At 47.0% G+C, this 17,809-nt stretch overlaps 5 protein-coding genes across 5 annotated transcripts; 2 read left to right on the forward strand and 3 right to left on the reverse strand.

Moving 5' to 3' along the window:
* Positions 1–1,087: 1,087 nt before the first annotated feature.
* Positions 1,088–3,607, reverse strand: FPOAC1_010267 (uncharacterized protein; the record flags this gene model as incomplete). The annotated part of the gene is made up of 1 exon (XM_044854661.1): positions 1,088–3,607. The coding sequence occupies one exon, from the start codon at positions 3,605–3,607 to the stop codon at positions 1,088–1,090; it is 2,520 nt and encodes an 839-aa protein (XP_044701974.1).
* Positions 3,608–4,971: 1,364 nt separating this feature from the next.
* FPOAC1_010268 (uncharacterized protein) lies at positions 4,972–5,657 on the reverse strand (the record flags this gene model as incomplete). The annotated part of the gene is made up of 3 exons (XM_044854662.1): positions 4,972–5,101; positions 5,163–5,404; positions 5,481–5,657. The coding sequence occupies 3 exons, from the start codon at positions 5,655–5,657 to the stop codon at positions 4,972–4,974; spliced, it is 549 nt and encodes a 182-aa protein (XP_044701975.1).
* A 579-nt stretch (positions 5,658–6,236) lies between these two features.
* On the reverse strand, positions 6,237–7,859 carry FPOAC1_010269 (uncharacterized protein; the record flags this gene model as incomplete). The annotated part of the gene is made up of 1 exon (XM_044854663.1): positions 6,237–7,859. The coding sequence occupies one exon, from the start codon at positions 7,857–7,859 to the stop codon at positions 6,237–6,239; it is 1,623 nt and encodes a 540-aa protein (XP_044701976.1).
* A 1,729-nt stretch (positions 7,860–9,588) lies between these two features.
* On the forward strand, positions 9,589–10,319 carry FPOAC1_010270 (uncharacterized protein; the record flags this gene model as incomplete). Its single annotated transcript, XM_044854664.1, has 2 exons — positions 9,589–9,987; positions 10,035–10,319. 2 exons carry the CDS (start codon positions 9,589–9,591, stop codon positions 10,317–10,319), a joined length of 684 nt encoding a protein of 227 aa, XP_044701977.1.
* Positions 10,320–11,608: 1,289 nt separating this feature from the next.
* Positions 11,609–15,508, forward strand: FPOAC1_010271 (uncharacterized protein; the record flags this gene model as incomplete). Its single annotated transcript, XM_044854665.1, has 1 exon — positions 11,609–15,508. One exon carries the CDS (start codon positions 11,609–11,611, stop codon positions 15,506–15,508), a length of 3,900 nt encoding a protein of 1,299 aa, XP_044701978.1.
* Positions 15,509–17,809: the final 2,301 nt, after the last annotated feature.

Consider the following 17,809-nt stretch of genomic DNA (forward strand, 5'->3'; position numbering starts at 1 on the left):
CTCTCCGATGGAGTTCCGTGTTTCTCAAGTCCGACGGCCCCCAACGGCCCCCAAGCAAGGGTCTGATTACTATCTGGCTGCCTCTTCCTTTGAACCAATAAATCAGATTATTTTTTTGCAAATTACAAACCATCATAGAGCCTTGCTCTACGTTTGCATTTCTCATGTTTCGTAATCATCTTTATTACAAATCTGCAGATTTACATTTGGTGTTGAACAAGAGAGAAAGAAAAAAAAGGCAACATGGGCCAAAACTCTTTGGCCATGTAGTTAGACAGACGGAAAAGGAATAGTGTCTTCCAGCCCTGTGAGGCAGAACCTTGACCTTGACCTTGGCCCTAGTTAGTTCATTTTCCTTCCCAACACTGCCTCCTCCACAGTAGAGTTGCAGTAAAAAGTACTAAGGTAGGCGCAGCAGCTTAACTGAGTACACGAGATTGATAATACCTCATTTCCTAACTCAACATCACCGTCATTATTCTCTGTTTGCTCTAACTTCCCATCTTGAACATGGTGGAAATATCTCTTTCGGCTGCCTCTTTTTACAGACCTGGAAAACACACAACTCTGTCACCCGCCTTTCGATTACCCACCTACGAGTTATATCCTGCGATTCAATTAAAGTTGTCACATTGTTTCATATCAGGTCGATTTTACGGACTCTCTCTGACCAAGACAAGCGCTGTCAAACTACAAACCGACTCCAGGGTATGCGCTTTGGGCTTTTTTCTTCAACTCCAAGCGACCGGCCGCATATAAACGACCACGCGGCTATTCAGAATTTGTTTCTATCTAGTTGCCTATTCTTAGCCCCCATACTATCTAGGACTTGACAGGTGATTGGTGATTTGCCTCGTTGGTTCTAGCCATGTTGCTATACATAGCTGGCGACTTGTTATCCATCTTGACCTCACAAGTGGCAAAGTATTGACCACATGTTTCATCACCCGCGTGCGGCTAGACATCAAATTGAACAGATAATACCGTTTTCGGATGAATATGTATGGGGTGAGTGTTGACGCGTGGAGTTGACAGACACTAATTCAGGCGTGCGGTCATGTTACTATTCGCAGACCGACCACCCACTCTACACCTTCCAGTTAAACCCAATGTCAAAGTAACCCTTTTCAGGTACCTGCAACCTCGAACACCTAACAATCTTTCCATCAGCTCCAACCAAACCATGTCTATCAACACCCTGCTCATGGATCCTATTCCCCCACCAGTCCAACACGACACCCGTGTGCTGCACCGCAAAGTACATGATGGCCCCTGAGATACCAATAGCCGCGCTGAGCGAACTCGTCAGCACGTACGCGTACTTTTCCCACCACGCCGTGTACCTCCTCTTGATAAAAAAGTTAAACACAAACGCTAGGACTACCGTGCCCTGCATATAGCTCCAGTTGAAAGGCGCCCAGGCCATCGGTCCCGCGAAAAGGATAGGTGCGTTGACGTTGCGCCAGAATGAGTTGGGCCAGCGCTTGGCTATGTAATACGCTGCGATGGGGAATGTGATGCCCAGGGGGATGGTGTATGTGAGGGCGCGGTAGGGTCCTTGGGTTCCAAAGAGGCGGCGTGGACCGACGACGCCCCATATCACGGAGGACATGAAGTAGGAATGCGTGCGAGGGCAGGTGAAGCGATCTTTCTGATGCAACTGGCATACATCTTGGACATTGCGAAGGAGCCAGTGATTCACGCCCAATCCGATGAACCCGGCTAAAAAGGTTGCGTAAACCTGTGCAGCAAAGGCCCATCGGGGAGGAATCTTGGCGTAATGCGCAAGTTTGAGGTCACATGAAAAGTTCAACGACTGATGCGTAGACATGTAACTAAACATGTTGAAGATCATGTTCGGTATAGCACGGCCTTCGAGCGAATATCCACCTATAACCATGGCCAGAATACCGGTTGAGAGTTCCATGTTTGTAACAGCAAGAAGCATTCCAATAGGAACTTGCAGCGTGACGGTGAAGAGAAGAGCTAGGACGATTCCCCATATTGGCATGCCGGTTGGCCACACGCTGACAGAGATACAGGCGAGGATAAAAGACGTAACGAGAATGACGAGGTACCACCAATGAGGGCATTCAGGGTATGCAGCCATGAGACGGTTATGCACATCGTCAAATTCATCATCCCGTGATTTTCTCTTCCAAGAAGCCCGTATACCATTCATGATATCCTTGCGATGCCAGAGAAACATGTGAACCGGCGTGGCAACATATATCATAAAGGCAGCCGCATACTTGGTCACTTGGGTAGACGTCACGAGGGGAACGCTGTACTCGTGGTACGCCGTCTGGTTGAGTGTAAAGTTGGGCAGTAATATGTGGGACACATTATATCGACCGCCCGAGTTGTCGTAAACAAGGTTGCTGTTGATGGGGAAATAAGCTGCGTCCCACACGTTGTTAAAGTACAGCAATGGCGCAATTATGATGCCGATGATGGCCATGCCGCTTGCGTAGTTCATGAGTGTGAAGAAGGGAGTGACGATGGGATCGCCGAGATATGTCGCAATATTCCAGTCCAGCGTGGGCAAGGGGTTGAAACCGAGACCGCAGGTAGATCCGGCGATGAGGGCGAGAGTGACGTTGCGTGGTGATACCCACGTAGGCCAGTTGAACAGACCCAGAGCTTTGAAGAAGAAATTGGGGATCCAAAAGTATACAAACATGGAAGCAAAACAGATCAAGAAGAACTTGTACCGCGTCATCTTCCATCCATTTGCTGCTTCTTCTCTGTTTCCGTTGTCTTTGTACAAAGCTTTTGTAAGTGCAATATTTGCCAGCGATCTTGGCCACAGCATGGATGATGGGTATACGAGGAACCGACGAGCCAGACCTGCACATCCATACCCCAGAAATTGTGTTGATAACAGGGTGATAACCTGCCAGGGGATGCTGTTTGATAGAACCTTTTCGCCGTAAAAGGTGTCGAGCTTCAACACTTGAATGATGGTCACAATATATGCGCCAACCGCACCACCTCCAAAAGACACGTTTGCCATGATTGCAATCAAGACATGTTCTTTCTGACTAAAAGGTCCAGGGTTGAGGCAGAATTCCCAAGAGAATATTCGAAACGTTTTCGTCGGGAGGATCTTTGCCAGGAGCATGCCCAAAGGCATGGACAGTAGTTGTACCATGTATGTCGACAGGCTAATAGCCGGCATTCGAAGGGAGAAGAATTGTTCAATTGATGTTCCAAGAAGCACAAATATTGTTCCCAAGAAGAAAGCTCTGAATGTTCCCACAGGCAGTGTCGGATCGTCTGTATTCTCGACGACAGCTCGAACTTCCGGGTAGATGGAATTATTGACAATCAGATCTCGTTGGGCTTGAAACTCGGCATATATGCCATGTGCTACTTCTTCATCCTGTTGCTCGCCATTTCTATTCTCGAGGTAGCTTCTCGCTCGTTGCAGGATGTTGTCGGGGAAGTTCGGGTCGTGCTCGTGTTGTTCGAGGAGTGTTGCGAGTCTATCCGTAAGACTCTCCTTGGCCATATCATCGTTTGGACCATGGGATATTTCTTGCATAAGAATGGTATCCACATCGTCTACAGGAGCATCGATCGGTTTTGCGGCTGGCGAACTCATCGTGAAGTCAATTAGGAGGTTGCTGAATGATCGTCTCTCCTGGAACAGAGTATTAAGAAGTATTTTGGACAAAACATCGCTGAGGGGAACTGAAGAAAGAAATAAGTGATTAGAATTGCCATGGCGCATAGAATGACCATGTTGAACTCTATACTTGTCATGATCACCAAGCAGGTGGTCCCCTCAGTACAATGGTAAAGTCTATACGTTACGCCGGACAGTCTTGTCCGGGAAGAGACTTTGGAAACCCAAGCCATCGATGTGAATGTGAACTGCTTGGGTGTAGTCATGATCCAGAAACTTCTCACATGAGCAATAGGCACAATGTCGAATGACAGGTAACAACCTGATGTCAGTATTTAGAATTCAATAGAAAAACGGTAAAAAAATGAACATAACGACCAGTCGCGCAGTGTTCTGTATGCCATATGTCATTGAAAGTAATATGTCGAGATAATCCAATCCACCAAAACAAAAGCCAGACAAGACAAGACCACCCTCTCAGCAATATCTTATCGTATTATCCATGGAGGTAATTTATCCTGTTGCTTCAATCTTGAGAAGCGCTTCCAAATGCAAGTGTCGACTTTTTGATAGACTCTTTGTGTTATCAACCAACTCGAAAGCTCTGCCAGGACCTTTCGCTTGTTGTTGATCGTACCAGATCCTGGGTAGGCTTGGAGTTGGTCTGGAATTCACGTCGTCTTCGTATGCGAGCATTCGGGTGTAAAACTCCCACGCGTATGAAAGTGAAAGCGGGTGAGAGCTTCGGCGCATCATCGACCGATCCTGATGCTCTCGGATGGGTTTGAGTAAGAGCATACGGAGTCGGGGAACCGAGTAGTTAGGTCTTGTGGGTCGCGCGGTCTTCCAGTATCCAGTTTCCAAAGGTTGTGAGAGACTCTGACCATCCGAGGAAGTCAAACGTGTATGACTGAGTGCTGCAGAAACTTCTCATCCAGGATCCTTTCCAATAGACCAATCAGTTGCTGTTGAGAAGAACTCAATCTCGGGTCGTTTCAATAAGGCAAAGTAATATACGGAGGAGAACAAAGTGGTTCGTGGTGTCGATATGTCGATGACCCAGACTTTGGCCATGAAAACGTAAATACAATTGTTGCCAGGCAGTATGAGGGTCGTGATTAATAGCATTGGTGACGCCAACAAAAAGTTCCGCCTCCGATGATGAATATCCGGAATTCGTAGTCATCGGCAATGTCTACCGAAAAAGGTCAAACTCCAAAAAACTCAATGCGCCGTTTGATGAATGCATGTCGTAAATCAAGTCAGTCTTTTTCCATCCAAGCAGTCGTAACGTAATGCAAAAATCGCCGTGCAAAAAGATGTGATTTTTTTTCTTCCGTTCACAAAATTCCCATCTGGTGCCAGGGATCATTTCGTCCTCCTCGCCGTCTTTGTCGTCTTTCTGCTGCGCGCCTGGCATCACCAGTACAGTCCACACAGCCCCAGACTGCAAAGACTAATCTCCAGCCACTGTATCATCATTGTTAGTAACATGATGTCTAAGTAGAGGTTAAATAAGACAAAAACTTACACTACTGCGATTAATGCCCAGAGTGCAGCCATAAGCCACAGTTCTTGCCTCCTCTGACCGGGCTTCTTGTCGGAGGATATGTTGATGTTGGATACCCACATCATTATGATGCCGCCCACGCAGAGCGCCAGCGCAAATAAGTCGTGGAGAACTTTTCTTGATGTGACTAATCTGGGGACTGAGAATGAGGTGTCTGTCACGGCTAGAATCTCCCAGCTGTCGTTGAGCATTGCGATTGCGCACTGCAGCGCGTCAGCCTCGTGTAACCTGGACTCGTGATTTTGAGGGTTTTAAGATTAGATTAGAGTAACAACTTACGCCTACAGCACCCGCGATTATGACTTGACTTTTGGATGACCATTCTTTGCAGACGTATGCGAGAAGCAAAATGGCGGCGAGGCTGGTTATCCAAGCGACTAACCTCACTCCTGCTTGAGCCAGGGCATAAGGCCTTGAAGGCCGCGCCTGGTAGTGGTACCGCCGCCTCGAGGGCATGGTGGAGAGACAAGATCTCAGAGATGAAGCATGAGAAACAAGAAACAAGAAATGAGAATGAGAGCAAAAGAAAAGGTTTATCGTCAATGAAGGATGAAAGCAAACAAAAAGAGGTAGCCAGCCTGGTTAATGGAGAGGTAGGAATTGATGAAAAAGAAGTGGAGGGAATGGAGATTCGGGGACTCAAGGGTCGGTGTAGCCAATTGGAGAGTGCCAGACTAGCCTTGGTCAGTGTAGTGCAAGGGAACTAGTTAGGGGTTGGCGAGCCGCTGGGGGGGAATTAGGTGGTGGATCAGTTCGAGACTTGACTCGACTTTTGGAGTTGCATTCCGATATGGTTAGGCTTGGAATGGGAAGAAAAGATAGAATGGATAGACAATATCTGTGGCAATTCAGGAGGTATTGTAGAGTATTGCATAACAAACAGTTTCAGGACCCCGCCCATTGTTTCCATGGGTTTGCTCCTCCCCTACCGTTGCTGTGGCACAGTAAACCAACTCCAGCCACTCTATTATCTCCAAACGAGTGACATGACCCCTGTTGCTCTTCACTCAAACATCGTCATTATTGTCTAATATCCTAGAATGAATACTCCTCCACGTAGAGATATATACCCTGCGCACCAGTTCCTTTATGTACAGCTCTTTCATCACTCAAACGACCAACACAATTCCTCGTCCGCGCCACAATCTCACGTCCACCACAAACGACAACCCCTGTCTCCCCCCAAGCTTGCTCTACTGGTTCTCGAATCATGGCCTCGATATCTGGGCGGCACGTATATTCCCGAACAAGCTCTGGCGCCGAGATGGACTTTTCCACGCGACACGGTGAATCGCTCGGACACCCTTTCTCGTCTGTGCCGCTGCCGCAACAACATCCTGTAGATCCCTTGACGGGTTGAATGTCGTCAGAGTCGCTCGATCTTGACGATTCTGATTCGGGCTGAGAAACGAAAACTGGGCCTTGTGTTTTATTGCTGGACCCTGTAACTGCGATGTGGATGCTGACCGCGATACCCTTTGCGCGCACCATTCGACCAGCTTCTTCGGCTCTTTCGACGTAATATTCAATTTCTTGCGCTGTTCTTGCTGTAAGAACAACTTGGACTCTTCGTGTGCAATTCGCTCTTTGCGCGGCTGCGACACTCTCGAGGATGGGAACAACAAAACTCGCTCCCGTCGACGCTCCGATCAGTACGAGCGTCTCGTAAATGTCCCACTGTGGGGGAACACCATATGGTCCTGATACGAAACCTGTAAGTTCAGAAGCTGTGTTCTTTGTCGCATACTCGTGGATACGCTTGGAGAACCCAGCATGGGCGCGTACGACAAGTTGTATACTGTTGCAACAACACGTTCCCTCGAGCTTGTGCGCGCAAGCAATTGTATACGGATGCGCTTCGAAGAGACCTAGACGTGGAAGCCAGAGATATATGTGCTGCCCAGCCTTCCACTTGAAGTGCACATCCTTGATGGTGATTACGGTGGTCGCTGGTCCAACAACCCGAGCAGCCACACGATGTCCGAAATGCTTCATGCCCTGACACGCTGTTCCTTGGGGTCGCAGACGAACATTCTGCCACAAGAGAAGAATCCATCTCATGGCGCGATCGAAAACAAGGAACGAGATACTCATCCATAGAAGCCAGCGGGCATTGGCGGGAATATGCCTGTAGAGCAACCACAGCATAACGATACTAGTGACAACATGCTGAGCTACCCACACCTCATACGAAAGCCTTCGAATAGGCACAATACCAGTTGCGACGTTCCAAAGGAGAATGGCCCATGCTGCCAGTCCATACTTGACCAGAGGCATGATCTCGAGGGCGTATTCGAGGAATTCAGCACGTACCCACATGGTCCAGAAATGAAACCCATGAACCGTTGCGGTGACAAACATTGTGCGCGCAACCCATCGATGTAGCCAGTTGAGTCTTTCGTGGCTGGTACCTGCGAGGAATCCGACAAGGTTGACTTTTGTCGATAATAGGTAGACCAGGGGAAACTGCATCAGAGTGACCCATGCGTTGCGATAACCGATACGTTCCCAGTAGTACACGTCGTTTTTTGCTACTTGCCAGCTCATCATATAGACGACAACGACCCAGTAGCATGCTAGAATGATGATTCGGCCGAGAGGTAGTGGTGTAGCCCATTGAAGACCTTTGGTGGTGATGTAGTATTGTGGGTGGCCCATTTCTCGAAAAATAGCTGTTGCTGTGGCCCATGCTTGACTTGCGATTCCTCTTGGTCGGGTTGGATGGTCTATTGATGGATCGCGACATGCTTTTAATCTTTGCGGTGTTAGTTGAGAGAGTGGTGAGTATGGATGTGGTTACCTTTGTTGAGCTTCTAGATTGTTGATGCCGCGGATGACGAGAAGTGATCCCACGACACCAGCGATGATATACCAATATGCGCGAGCAAAGGCATAATTAACTTCCATCCTCAAGCCGGGATCATGGTGCATGTGGTCCATATCCATGATGACTATGGTACGCCTTGGGGCGTTAAGAAATGTGGTTTAGGTTAGTTGAGAGGTGGAGCGACGGCCAGCGTCGTGAAGAAGCTTGATGTTTCTAGTCCAGTTTTCCAGGTCTCGGTCAAGATGATGGTCTTGTTCGTTCAAAAGATCATGATGTCGTATGCAAACAGAACGTGGTCGACGGAGCAACTGTAGTTAGCTGCGAGACGGTTGAGGCAAAGTGGTGAGAATGATTGAGCAAGTTGGTATGACAATGAAAAGACTTGGTGGTTCGAAGATGAGGAATGCCAAGATATAAAGTCCAAAGGGTAATTAGAAGTCAAGATGCTGACTTGAAGGAAGAGTAATGTTGGATGATGAGAGAGGAAGTTAGAGTCAAGTTGAACCCCGCGGTGATCAAGACCCAGGATGAACAGGATAAATCACTGTAAGCCACTCGCACCAGAAATAGTGACTAACTGATTTATACGGGCGTACATGGAATATCCCACTTGGTTAAGTTGATGGATAGCATGTAAGAGATAATACGATCTAGTCTCAAGCCACAAATCATGTCTAATCATGCCTTGTAGTCTAAACTCTCAAGGTATCATCTAATTTATCGTCTAGATACTTTCCGTTTTATCCGTTTGATGCCGTGTATCCGGTACCAGCGAAACATGTTGTAACAAATGCCTGCCTCTATGAGTTTGTTTAAAAAGTCTCTATTGAAAAAACTCGCTCACTTACAAGACAAGTAAAAAGGAAACTTGCTCAAATAACCTCAGGGCCCGTGCACGATTGGATATGATTGGATAATTCTGTTGGACCCTGGTTTTTTGTTCCAGTCTAGACTTTTGGGGTAAATGTGCTCTCTCTCTCTCTCTCTCTCCGCCACTGACTTACATGGGCCATTAGTCTAGGTATTTGGTTATAGTGACTCGTACTAGTGAAACCGAGTTCAATGTATTTTATGCTGTAAATCACCTATAGAATCTGTAGATATCTAACTCTAGGTCAATTTTAGAGAGTATAATGCATGGGTTTGCTCTGAACTAGTAACATGGCTTGCATTGGCTTGATTGTCCATCATGGCAACACAGAGCCTCAATGACGTAGCAATCATGATGAAAAGTTGAGGTTGTACAAGAACATGTATTATATAAAACAATGATCTGTAAATAAAACTCCATTCATGATATGAAACTCTTCCAAGTCGAGAAATTACATTGAGAAAGTCTTCTCAGTCTCGAAGCAACTTACAAAGCATACAGACTGAACCCGAGGTACTTGTCTCCTGCATAAAGCGCCCCAGACTAGAAGGAAAGTAGTTCAGCCTCTCCCTCTTTACCTTGCCGGTATCCGCACCTGCTACAAAAGCTGCAACCGCCCACCACCCAAGCTGACTCTCCCATACCTTTCGTCTCTAATCCTCTCTGCTTCTATTCTCTCATACCACACAATGCGCTCCTCTTTCCTCCTCTCAGCAGCTGCCCTTTGCGGCCTATCCATCGCCCACTTCGAAGTCAAGTACCCCGACACTATCGGCTTCAAAGACGACGACGAAGACAAGGCTCCATGCGGTGGTTTCACTCCCGACCTTTCCCAAGATAAGCTCGTCGACTTCCACGTCGGAGGTGAAGCCATTGCTCTTCGTTCCACTCACCAACAAGGCAACTGGCTTTTCAGAGTTACTCTTGACGAAGAAGCCGACGGCGGTTGGGAACAGGTCTTCCCTATCGTTCAACAAAGTGGCCTCGGTGATTTCTGTCAACCTCAGGTCACAATCCCCGAGAAATACGTCGGCAAGAAGGGTTGGGTGAATGTTGTATCTTCAGCAGTTGATGGTCTTCTCTACCAGGTGAGTGTCTACCCTACAAACTATAATTCATAGCTAATCGTATTTAGTGTATTGCTGCCAACTTCGTCAAGGGCAAGGCCGATGCGCCTAGCGAGTGCAAGAATGCATCTTCGGTCAAAGCATATTTCGCCGACGATGATAAACTTTCTGCCCTCGTGGATGGCGGATCTAAATCGGAGGAGTCTTCAACTGGTACGGCCACAAACACTGGTTCAGCGGCGTCTGCTACAGAAACTCAGGATTCGGGTGCGGCGCCGCAGTGGTCAGCCAACGGCGTTGGCATGATTACTGTGTTGTCCATGGCATTCGTTGGAGGCGCTTTGTTTATTTAGATGCAACTGGATATTGGTTATTTATGGATATCATAGAGATTATTGATGGGATGAAAATACGACGTGTCTGGCGCATCACTCACTGCGCCGCCTTACCGCAGATGGTGGCCATTATCCTCATTTCCAAATGCAAATGCACAACATGGGATCACATCCTCCATCAACCTTGAACCAAAGTACATACAAGTACCAACCAAACCCCATCCGGTCATGATCCACGCCCAACAACGACTCTTCCCCACAAGATCTACACAGCTCCTCATTGGACATTCATCATATTGCTGGGGTCTGATCTGATGGCCGGGGGAAACAGAAAAAAAAAGATTCACCGCTAGCAAGTTCCTCTTCTCACTCACTACCACCCTCTCACAACTGTTGTCTGCTCATCAATTGATACCCTATCGCACAAATGTACCCGTCCTTTATCTGATTGATTAGATGTTGTGAGCCAATGGCTAGTTATTCATCATTCTTTGTGTTTGTTTTGCACGCGTCCACGAATAGAGTTTAATGTGTGAATCGCCCAGCCCCGATATTACAAACACCATTTTGTATGTGCCGCGTTTTCCGTTTATATATCTATATCTATGTCTGTTTATATCGATTTGTCTCCTCTTTGACTATATATCTCTTTTCTATCTATCCATTGTATATTCCAAGTAAAACAACGACGACTTTATCCGACCAATCTTGCAACCATCCATCCACCCGACAACAAAAAGCTTTTAAGCTAAAAACTTTATCCAGCTTCACACCATCAACCTTGAGCCAAATTTAACACTGGGGCCACAAACTCCGGCTATAGGGCCATCATGGCAGCTGTAGACCTTTACCACGCCAGCTTCTCCAAACAACTCTTCAACTTCCCGGCAGCCCAGCAGCCTTTGTATCAAACATGGTCCCAGTCATGGCCGAAGCACGAGATGGGCCTGTTGCTAGGCCTTGACATTGTTTCCTGCACGATCCTCTTACTTTATCTTTGCCGAAAACCGTTGCTGAGTTTAACTCCACGCTGGTTGAAACCGTTTGCTCAAGAAACCGCACCGTTTCACGCAAAAGAGAGAAAATGGACGTTTTGGACGTTGTGTCTTATTCTCATTTCTCTTGTTGGGCTGGGTTTAGCTATTAGCTGCGCTATTGTCCATTCTCGTCACAAGGCTTCGTTTATGGGACTTGCACCATGGACGGTAACGACACTTCTTACGATTATCGATCTTCCTGTTCAAGCGCCAAAGTTACTGCTGATGCAGTATACACTCATGATGGCGACTGCACTTGTACTCCACGCAATGTACTACCTCAGCTTCAAGACTAGCTCGATCAGCATCTTTCAGATTGCGCACCTTGTTCTCGAAGCTCTGGCTATCTTGGCCATTGGAAACATGCCTCTTCGCAATCCATTCTGGGGCTCACTGGATATCGGCAACACCAAAGTTCCTCCATCGAACCAAGTTCGCAGTCCCGAAGATAACCTCACGCTCTTTCAGTTCTGGACCATGAAATGGGTAAATCCTCTTTCCAAAGTCGCCGGCCAGCGTGAAATCGCCGTGGGAGACGTGTGGCAGTTACCATATGAGTTTCAGCACTGGAGACTTTACATGGCTTTCCGCACTCTCAAGGGTAAACTTCTCCCATGTCTCATCGAGGCCAACGGGTTGGATCTTTTTATATCGACTTTTGCAGCTGTCGTTGAACGTGTCGCTGAAGTCTCCAACCTTCGTCTCACGAGTAAACTGTACCAGGCTCTTGATAAGGGTGATCCCGCAGAGGCTGGTCTCTGGTGTATGGTTATACTCTCCATCGACACTATTCGTCAGATTGCAAGAACGTCTTCGGGATGGTATTCGCGCAAAGCATACGAAAGGAGTCGCGGAGAGACTTTTATCGGTCTATTCGGGAAACTTCTTACAAGAGCTGTACCAGGATCTGAAATGACAGAGAAAGATCCTTCGACTACTGAAGAAAACGACACTTCAAACAGTTCTGGAAAATTCTCTAAATTCTTTCAACAATGCCGCGGACGGAAAAAGCAAAAGACAACAGTGTCACAACCATCTCAAGACCAGCAAGCTTCCAACGCAAAAGTCGTCAACCTCATCCGCGGTGATACCTACGAGATATCCCAACGATTCTGGGAATTCGCACGCGTTGTCGCCACACCTATCAAAGTTATTGTGACTATCTACTACCTTATCGACATAATGGGCTGGCCTTCTTGTGTGGGCTTTGGTTTCATGGTCATCTTTATTACCTGCAACTCTTTTCTTGTCAGACAGGTTATTAAGCTAGAGCGTCAAAGAACAGCACATTCTGATCGACGAGCTCAAGCTGTTGCGCACTTTGTCGAGGCTAGTCGCCCGCTTAAGCTCAACGGATGGACATCGTCGTGGCGTGATAGGATTTTACGGTTTAGGGATGTTGAGATGAGAAAGAGACTTCATATCTCAATTGTCAATGCGGCCATTTCGACGATTAATGTCTTTGGTGGTGCCGTCTATCCTTTCGCGAGTATTTGTCTGTACACGCTTATTTTGGGTCGTGGTCTACCAAACGATGTCATCTGGCCTTCTCTTCAACTATTTGCCCAGCTTGAGGCGAGTACGAGAGAAGCTTTCGATCTTATCTCTGCAGTTTGGAAGTGCACTATTCCTGTTGAGCGTGTCAACAGATACATGTCTGAACCAGACAGAGACCAAGATGCTTTCAGCGGCTCACAAGATCGCGATATCGAATTCGTCAATGCTTCATTCTCTCGTCCTGCCACCGACCATCTCGTTCTTCAAGACCTTACTCTCAAATTCTCAACGGGACTCAACGTCATCCGAGGAAAAGTCGGTTCTGGAAAGTCAAGTCTGTTGCTCGCTATTCTCAACGAGTTGGAACATCGCAGTGGAGTATTTTCACGAGCTGATGAGCCGATTGCCTACGCACAGCAACTCCCCTGGTTACAGAACAAAACTATCAGAGACAACATTCTTTTCCATGAACCTTTTGACCAAGAGCGTTATCGAAGTGTTCTCAGCGCATGCGCTTTACTTCCAGATCTTATGACGTTTCCTATTGGCGATAAGACGAAACTTGAGGAAGCGGGTATTGGTCTCTCGGGAGGTCAAAAGGCGCGTGTTGCTCTGGCACGAGCTGTGTACAGCAAATGTCGCATTTTGTTATTGGACGATCCCCTTGCGGCTTTGGATCATGATACTGCGAGTTATATCGTCCAGCACTTCCTCCGCGGTCCTCTCGCCCAGGGTCGAAACATTATCCTCGTCACACATCGGGATGATTTAGTTCTTAAACACGCTGATCAAGTCGTTGATATCAAAGACGGTTATGCACATGTCTTGACGCAAGAACAGCTAAAACAAGAACTAGAACATCCTCACCACGTCAACTCTGGTGCTATTGATGTCCAGCAACATGAGACTTCACAGGATCATACCTCTGAAGATACCCCAGGCTCCAAAGACGTTCCTGAGCAGGTCACAGAGACGGGAGCCATTCCATTGACTATTTACCAAAAGTACATGAGTGCAGGTGGCTGGCATCTGTGGATTTCTCTAGCTTTGTTCTATGGTCTATCTCGATACTGCGATATCTCCCGTGCTCGTCTTCTTGAAGCTTGGGGTCATGAATCTGCAGGTCTTGAAGGGATTGTTGCGAGTAACTACTGGGGTCTTCCTAACCCAAGCCAGCATCCTCGACCGTGGTTGTACGTTCTAGCTGGACTTTCAATCGCCCAGGTTGTAGCATTTGCAGCCGCTCAAGTCCTCCTGGCGTCCATCAGTATCCGCGCAGCTAAATTTCTCTTCAAAATCGCCATTGACAGGGTTAGCAAGGCATCTTTCCGGTACCATGATACCACGCCAACAGGTCAGCTAAAGAACCGCCTCATTTCCGACATGGGTATGGTCGACGGTGGTATTCTCGCGCCGCTGGAATCATTCGTATATAACATGATTGCTCTCGCTCTGAGTCTCTTTGCAATCATGACGCACCAGATATTTCTGGTACTGATCATCTTTGTCGTCGGAATTCTGTTTTCGTACTTTTATAGTATATACGTCCCGGCCTCGCGCTCTCTCCGCCGAATGGAGATGCGTTACCTGACACCCATTATCTCCAACATTGGAGTCATGCAGGATGGCCTAGTCACTATTCGTGCTCTCAAGGTTGAAGAACGTTTCCAGGATAAGCACTTGGAGGCAGTCGATGACTTTCAGAAGCACGACCATTTCTTCTGGAGTATGACTTTCTGGCTCGACTTTCGACTTGGTATGTCTTCAGCCATCATGCGGACCATTCTTGTTCTTTCCATGGTATATATGGGCACTCCTGCCAGCGCGGTCGGTTTCGTCCTCACGCAGACCAACATCGCCATGGTCGCTGTTCAACAACTCTGCGAGAAATTTGCTGCGCTGCAATTAGATGCCGTATCGCTTGAACGAGTAGACGCGTTGAACCGTGTCCCAGAGGAACCAAGTGGTGATATTGAACCACCCCAAGACTGGCCCAGACCATGCGACAGCGTTCGCTTCGATTCCATGTCGTTCAAGTACGCTGAAGATCTCCCATCCGTGCTGGACGACGTCTCATTCGAAATCCCCGGTGGTTCAACATGTGCCGTGCTTGGCCGAACAGGATCCGGTAAATCAACCATCGCCAACGCCCTCCTCGCGACACAAGCACCAGCTTCAGGCTCCGTAACGATAGGAAGCATCAACCTCGCACAAGTCAACCGTACAGCACTTCGCCATCGGGTGACATTTATCCAACAAGACCCGATTCTATTCCCCGGCTCACTTCGCGACAATATCGACCCAGAGACCAAATTCTCCGAACAAGAATGCACAAACGCCATTCATCGTGTTCTAGGTGAAGACTGGACCCTCGACTCACGCATCGACGCGGGAGGTAAGAACCTAAGTCAGGGACAACGACAACTGGTGGGTATCTGTAGAGCTGTGCTGCGACGAAGCGGGCTTGTTATTCTTGATGAGGCGACGGCGTCTATAGATCGGGGCACTGCGGCGACTGTGCAGAGGATCTTGAGGCAGGAACTCAAGGAGAGTACTGTGATTACAATTGCGCATCGTCTTGAGGCTGTGCAGGATGCGACGTGGTGTTTGAGGCTTGATAGAGGGCGGGTTGTTGAGTGTGGTCCGGCGAGGAATTTGGGGGAGACGGCGTAGTATATAGTAAAAGATGATGAATAGGAAAAGCGAATACTTGTTGCTAAATCTCCGTGATCGCATAGCTTGTGACTGAAGAAGCATAAGAGACGAAATTAGCTGGACAGTACATGTTACTTGGATCGAACTTTTCGACCTGTTCATTTATATAGCCTAAAGTAATGGTTAACGTTTCTGCCACTGCCGTTTTGTTCATAAACGACATGAATAATAGGCAATTACCCTTCTGCATATGGGCTTTATGTATTCCTCAATAATGGGCAAGTCTAGGAAGAGACGAATGCCTGGGCGACAGAAATTACAGCTGTGTTTACATTTGTACTACTGTTTGTTTGCTACTTATTTGACAAAAACGCCCCAAAATGATACAAGATTCTCATAACTGAGTAGCACGCAGCGTCGATCCGCCCCCTATTGTTGAGAGCTCATGTCAGTCTATCGGTGTCTTTGTTGGTATTTCAGAGAAAGCAGTCAGAACATCGTCCGTGATTCACTGTGAGAGCTTCTGTGGTTCACGTATAGCATTCACTCAGAGCAAACAGAAGCAACAGCAACAAGAGTGATTCACTGAAAGAATTGCTTCTCATGTAATATCAAACCCTCTGAGTCAAGAGTTTGGGGGTTACAAAGAGTCACAGTCACGGCTCATACAGCGGTAGCGGAGGGCGGGTTCGGAAACGGATCCAACCCAACGGAAACGGCTCCGCGAGTGGAATGTCCGAATCTCCGAGCTTCAGGTCCGAGTTGTCGGGAATATCATATTCAACGGGGGACACGGACGGGTATCGGATCTCCAGACAATAAAATCTAATCGGAATAGAACGGATGACAGTTGGTAAAGCAATATTCCGCGGCTCAGGAGATTTATTAATATGGTTAATGTCTTATGCGCTTGATATCTGTGCAAGACGTTGGAATATAATTACCGAATGTCCTGCCTGTGAGTGGAGTAACTGGTTTTTGTCTCCGGTAACGTGTTTCCGGTGTGTAGGATATATATATGATTCCAGACCAAGGAAATAATTGGAAATTTAAAAAGAGGTTTGCTGATAGCTAGTTGCAGACCTCGGCAAATCTCGGCCGTACGCTTTAATTTTCAGCGAATATTTGGAGAGGGTGTGAATTTATTTAGGCATGTATAACGACTGTGGGGGAATGTAAATGATTGGTTGATGGTTAAAGATATCTTGAATGGAGAATACGAAAACTAACCAGACATGAGAAACGGCATGTGTTGCCGACAAGTAGCACAATTTAAAGATATAGAAGTTCTCTAGTTTACTATTCTCAGAATATATTCATCTCCTGTTAATGTCAGACAGAATTAATAATATACAAAATACCATTCATAGAAATAAAGACCTCCCTCAAGTCTAGAATGTGACCCCGCAATATCACAAGCTCGGCTACTCGTCGGCAAAGTACCGACGTCATATTTTATCTCTTGCACCAAAACAATGAAAAAGTGACTCTACAAGACAAGACAAGACAAACACCTTTTTGTATTACTGAGTCATCCTCTCTTCTCTTCTTTTCTCTTACTCGTGATCAACAATTAAATATCCAGTACCTTCTCGGCCACATGGATCATGGTCACCCACCCCGGTCCTCCGCCTGCCCGGACCAGTAGTGGGGCTTATAAAGGGCCTCTCGGTATGAGGTCAAGGTTTATGCCGACGTCAGACTTGTTGGAGTACTGAAGAATTCATTGTTACTCTAGATAGTAGTCTAGCACCCAGGTTGCATGTGAGAATGAGGAAAATAGCTTCTGATGATGGGAGGGTGTGAGTTGAGAGATTGTACATGTTTACTCCAATTCCTAGACAGTGAATCAACAGCACAAGATATCAAGATGCGTACTCTGAGTAATATACAAACAACTAAATCAATAATTATTAGATAACTTGCACTGTTATACAGCTACACAAACATACTGAATCTACCCGTAAACCAACTCCGATACCTTCCATTCACCCCCAAACTCCAACTCTCTTTTCCCCGGCCAAATGTGGGGTTTCTCTTCTCCGGACATCAAAAAAAGGTGTGTAAATAAAGACCCAAAGAAAGAAAGCTAACTAACAGCTCAAAACTAACAGCTCGGTCCATGACCGACAAGGGTTCTTCTACTCTCTCTCTCTCTCTCTCTTCATATGCCATAAATTCACTTTTCCTCTTTAAAAATTCCTCCTCTTCCCCCATCGTTTTGATCCTCTGTTACTCTTGTTTCTATTCTGGTTTCTTGCTTTCCTCTCTCTCTCTCCTAACTAAACGTCCGTCTCCGAAACATCCACAACCTCGGTT

Source organism: Fusarium poae, chromosome 4 (assembly GCF_019609905.1).
Source record: "Fusarium poae strain DAOMC 252244 chromosome 4, whole genome shotgun sequence".
In the NCBI taxonomy this organism is placed as follows: Eukaryota; Fungi; Ascomycota; class Sordariomycetes; order Hypocreales; family Nectriaceae; genus Fusarium; species Fusarium poae.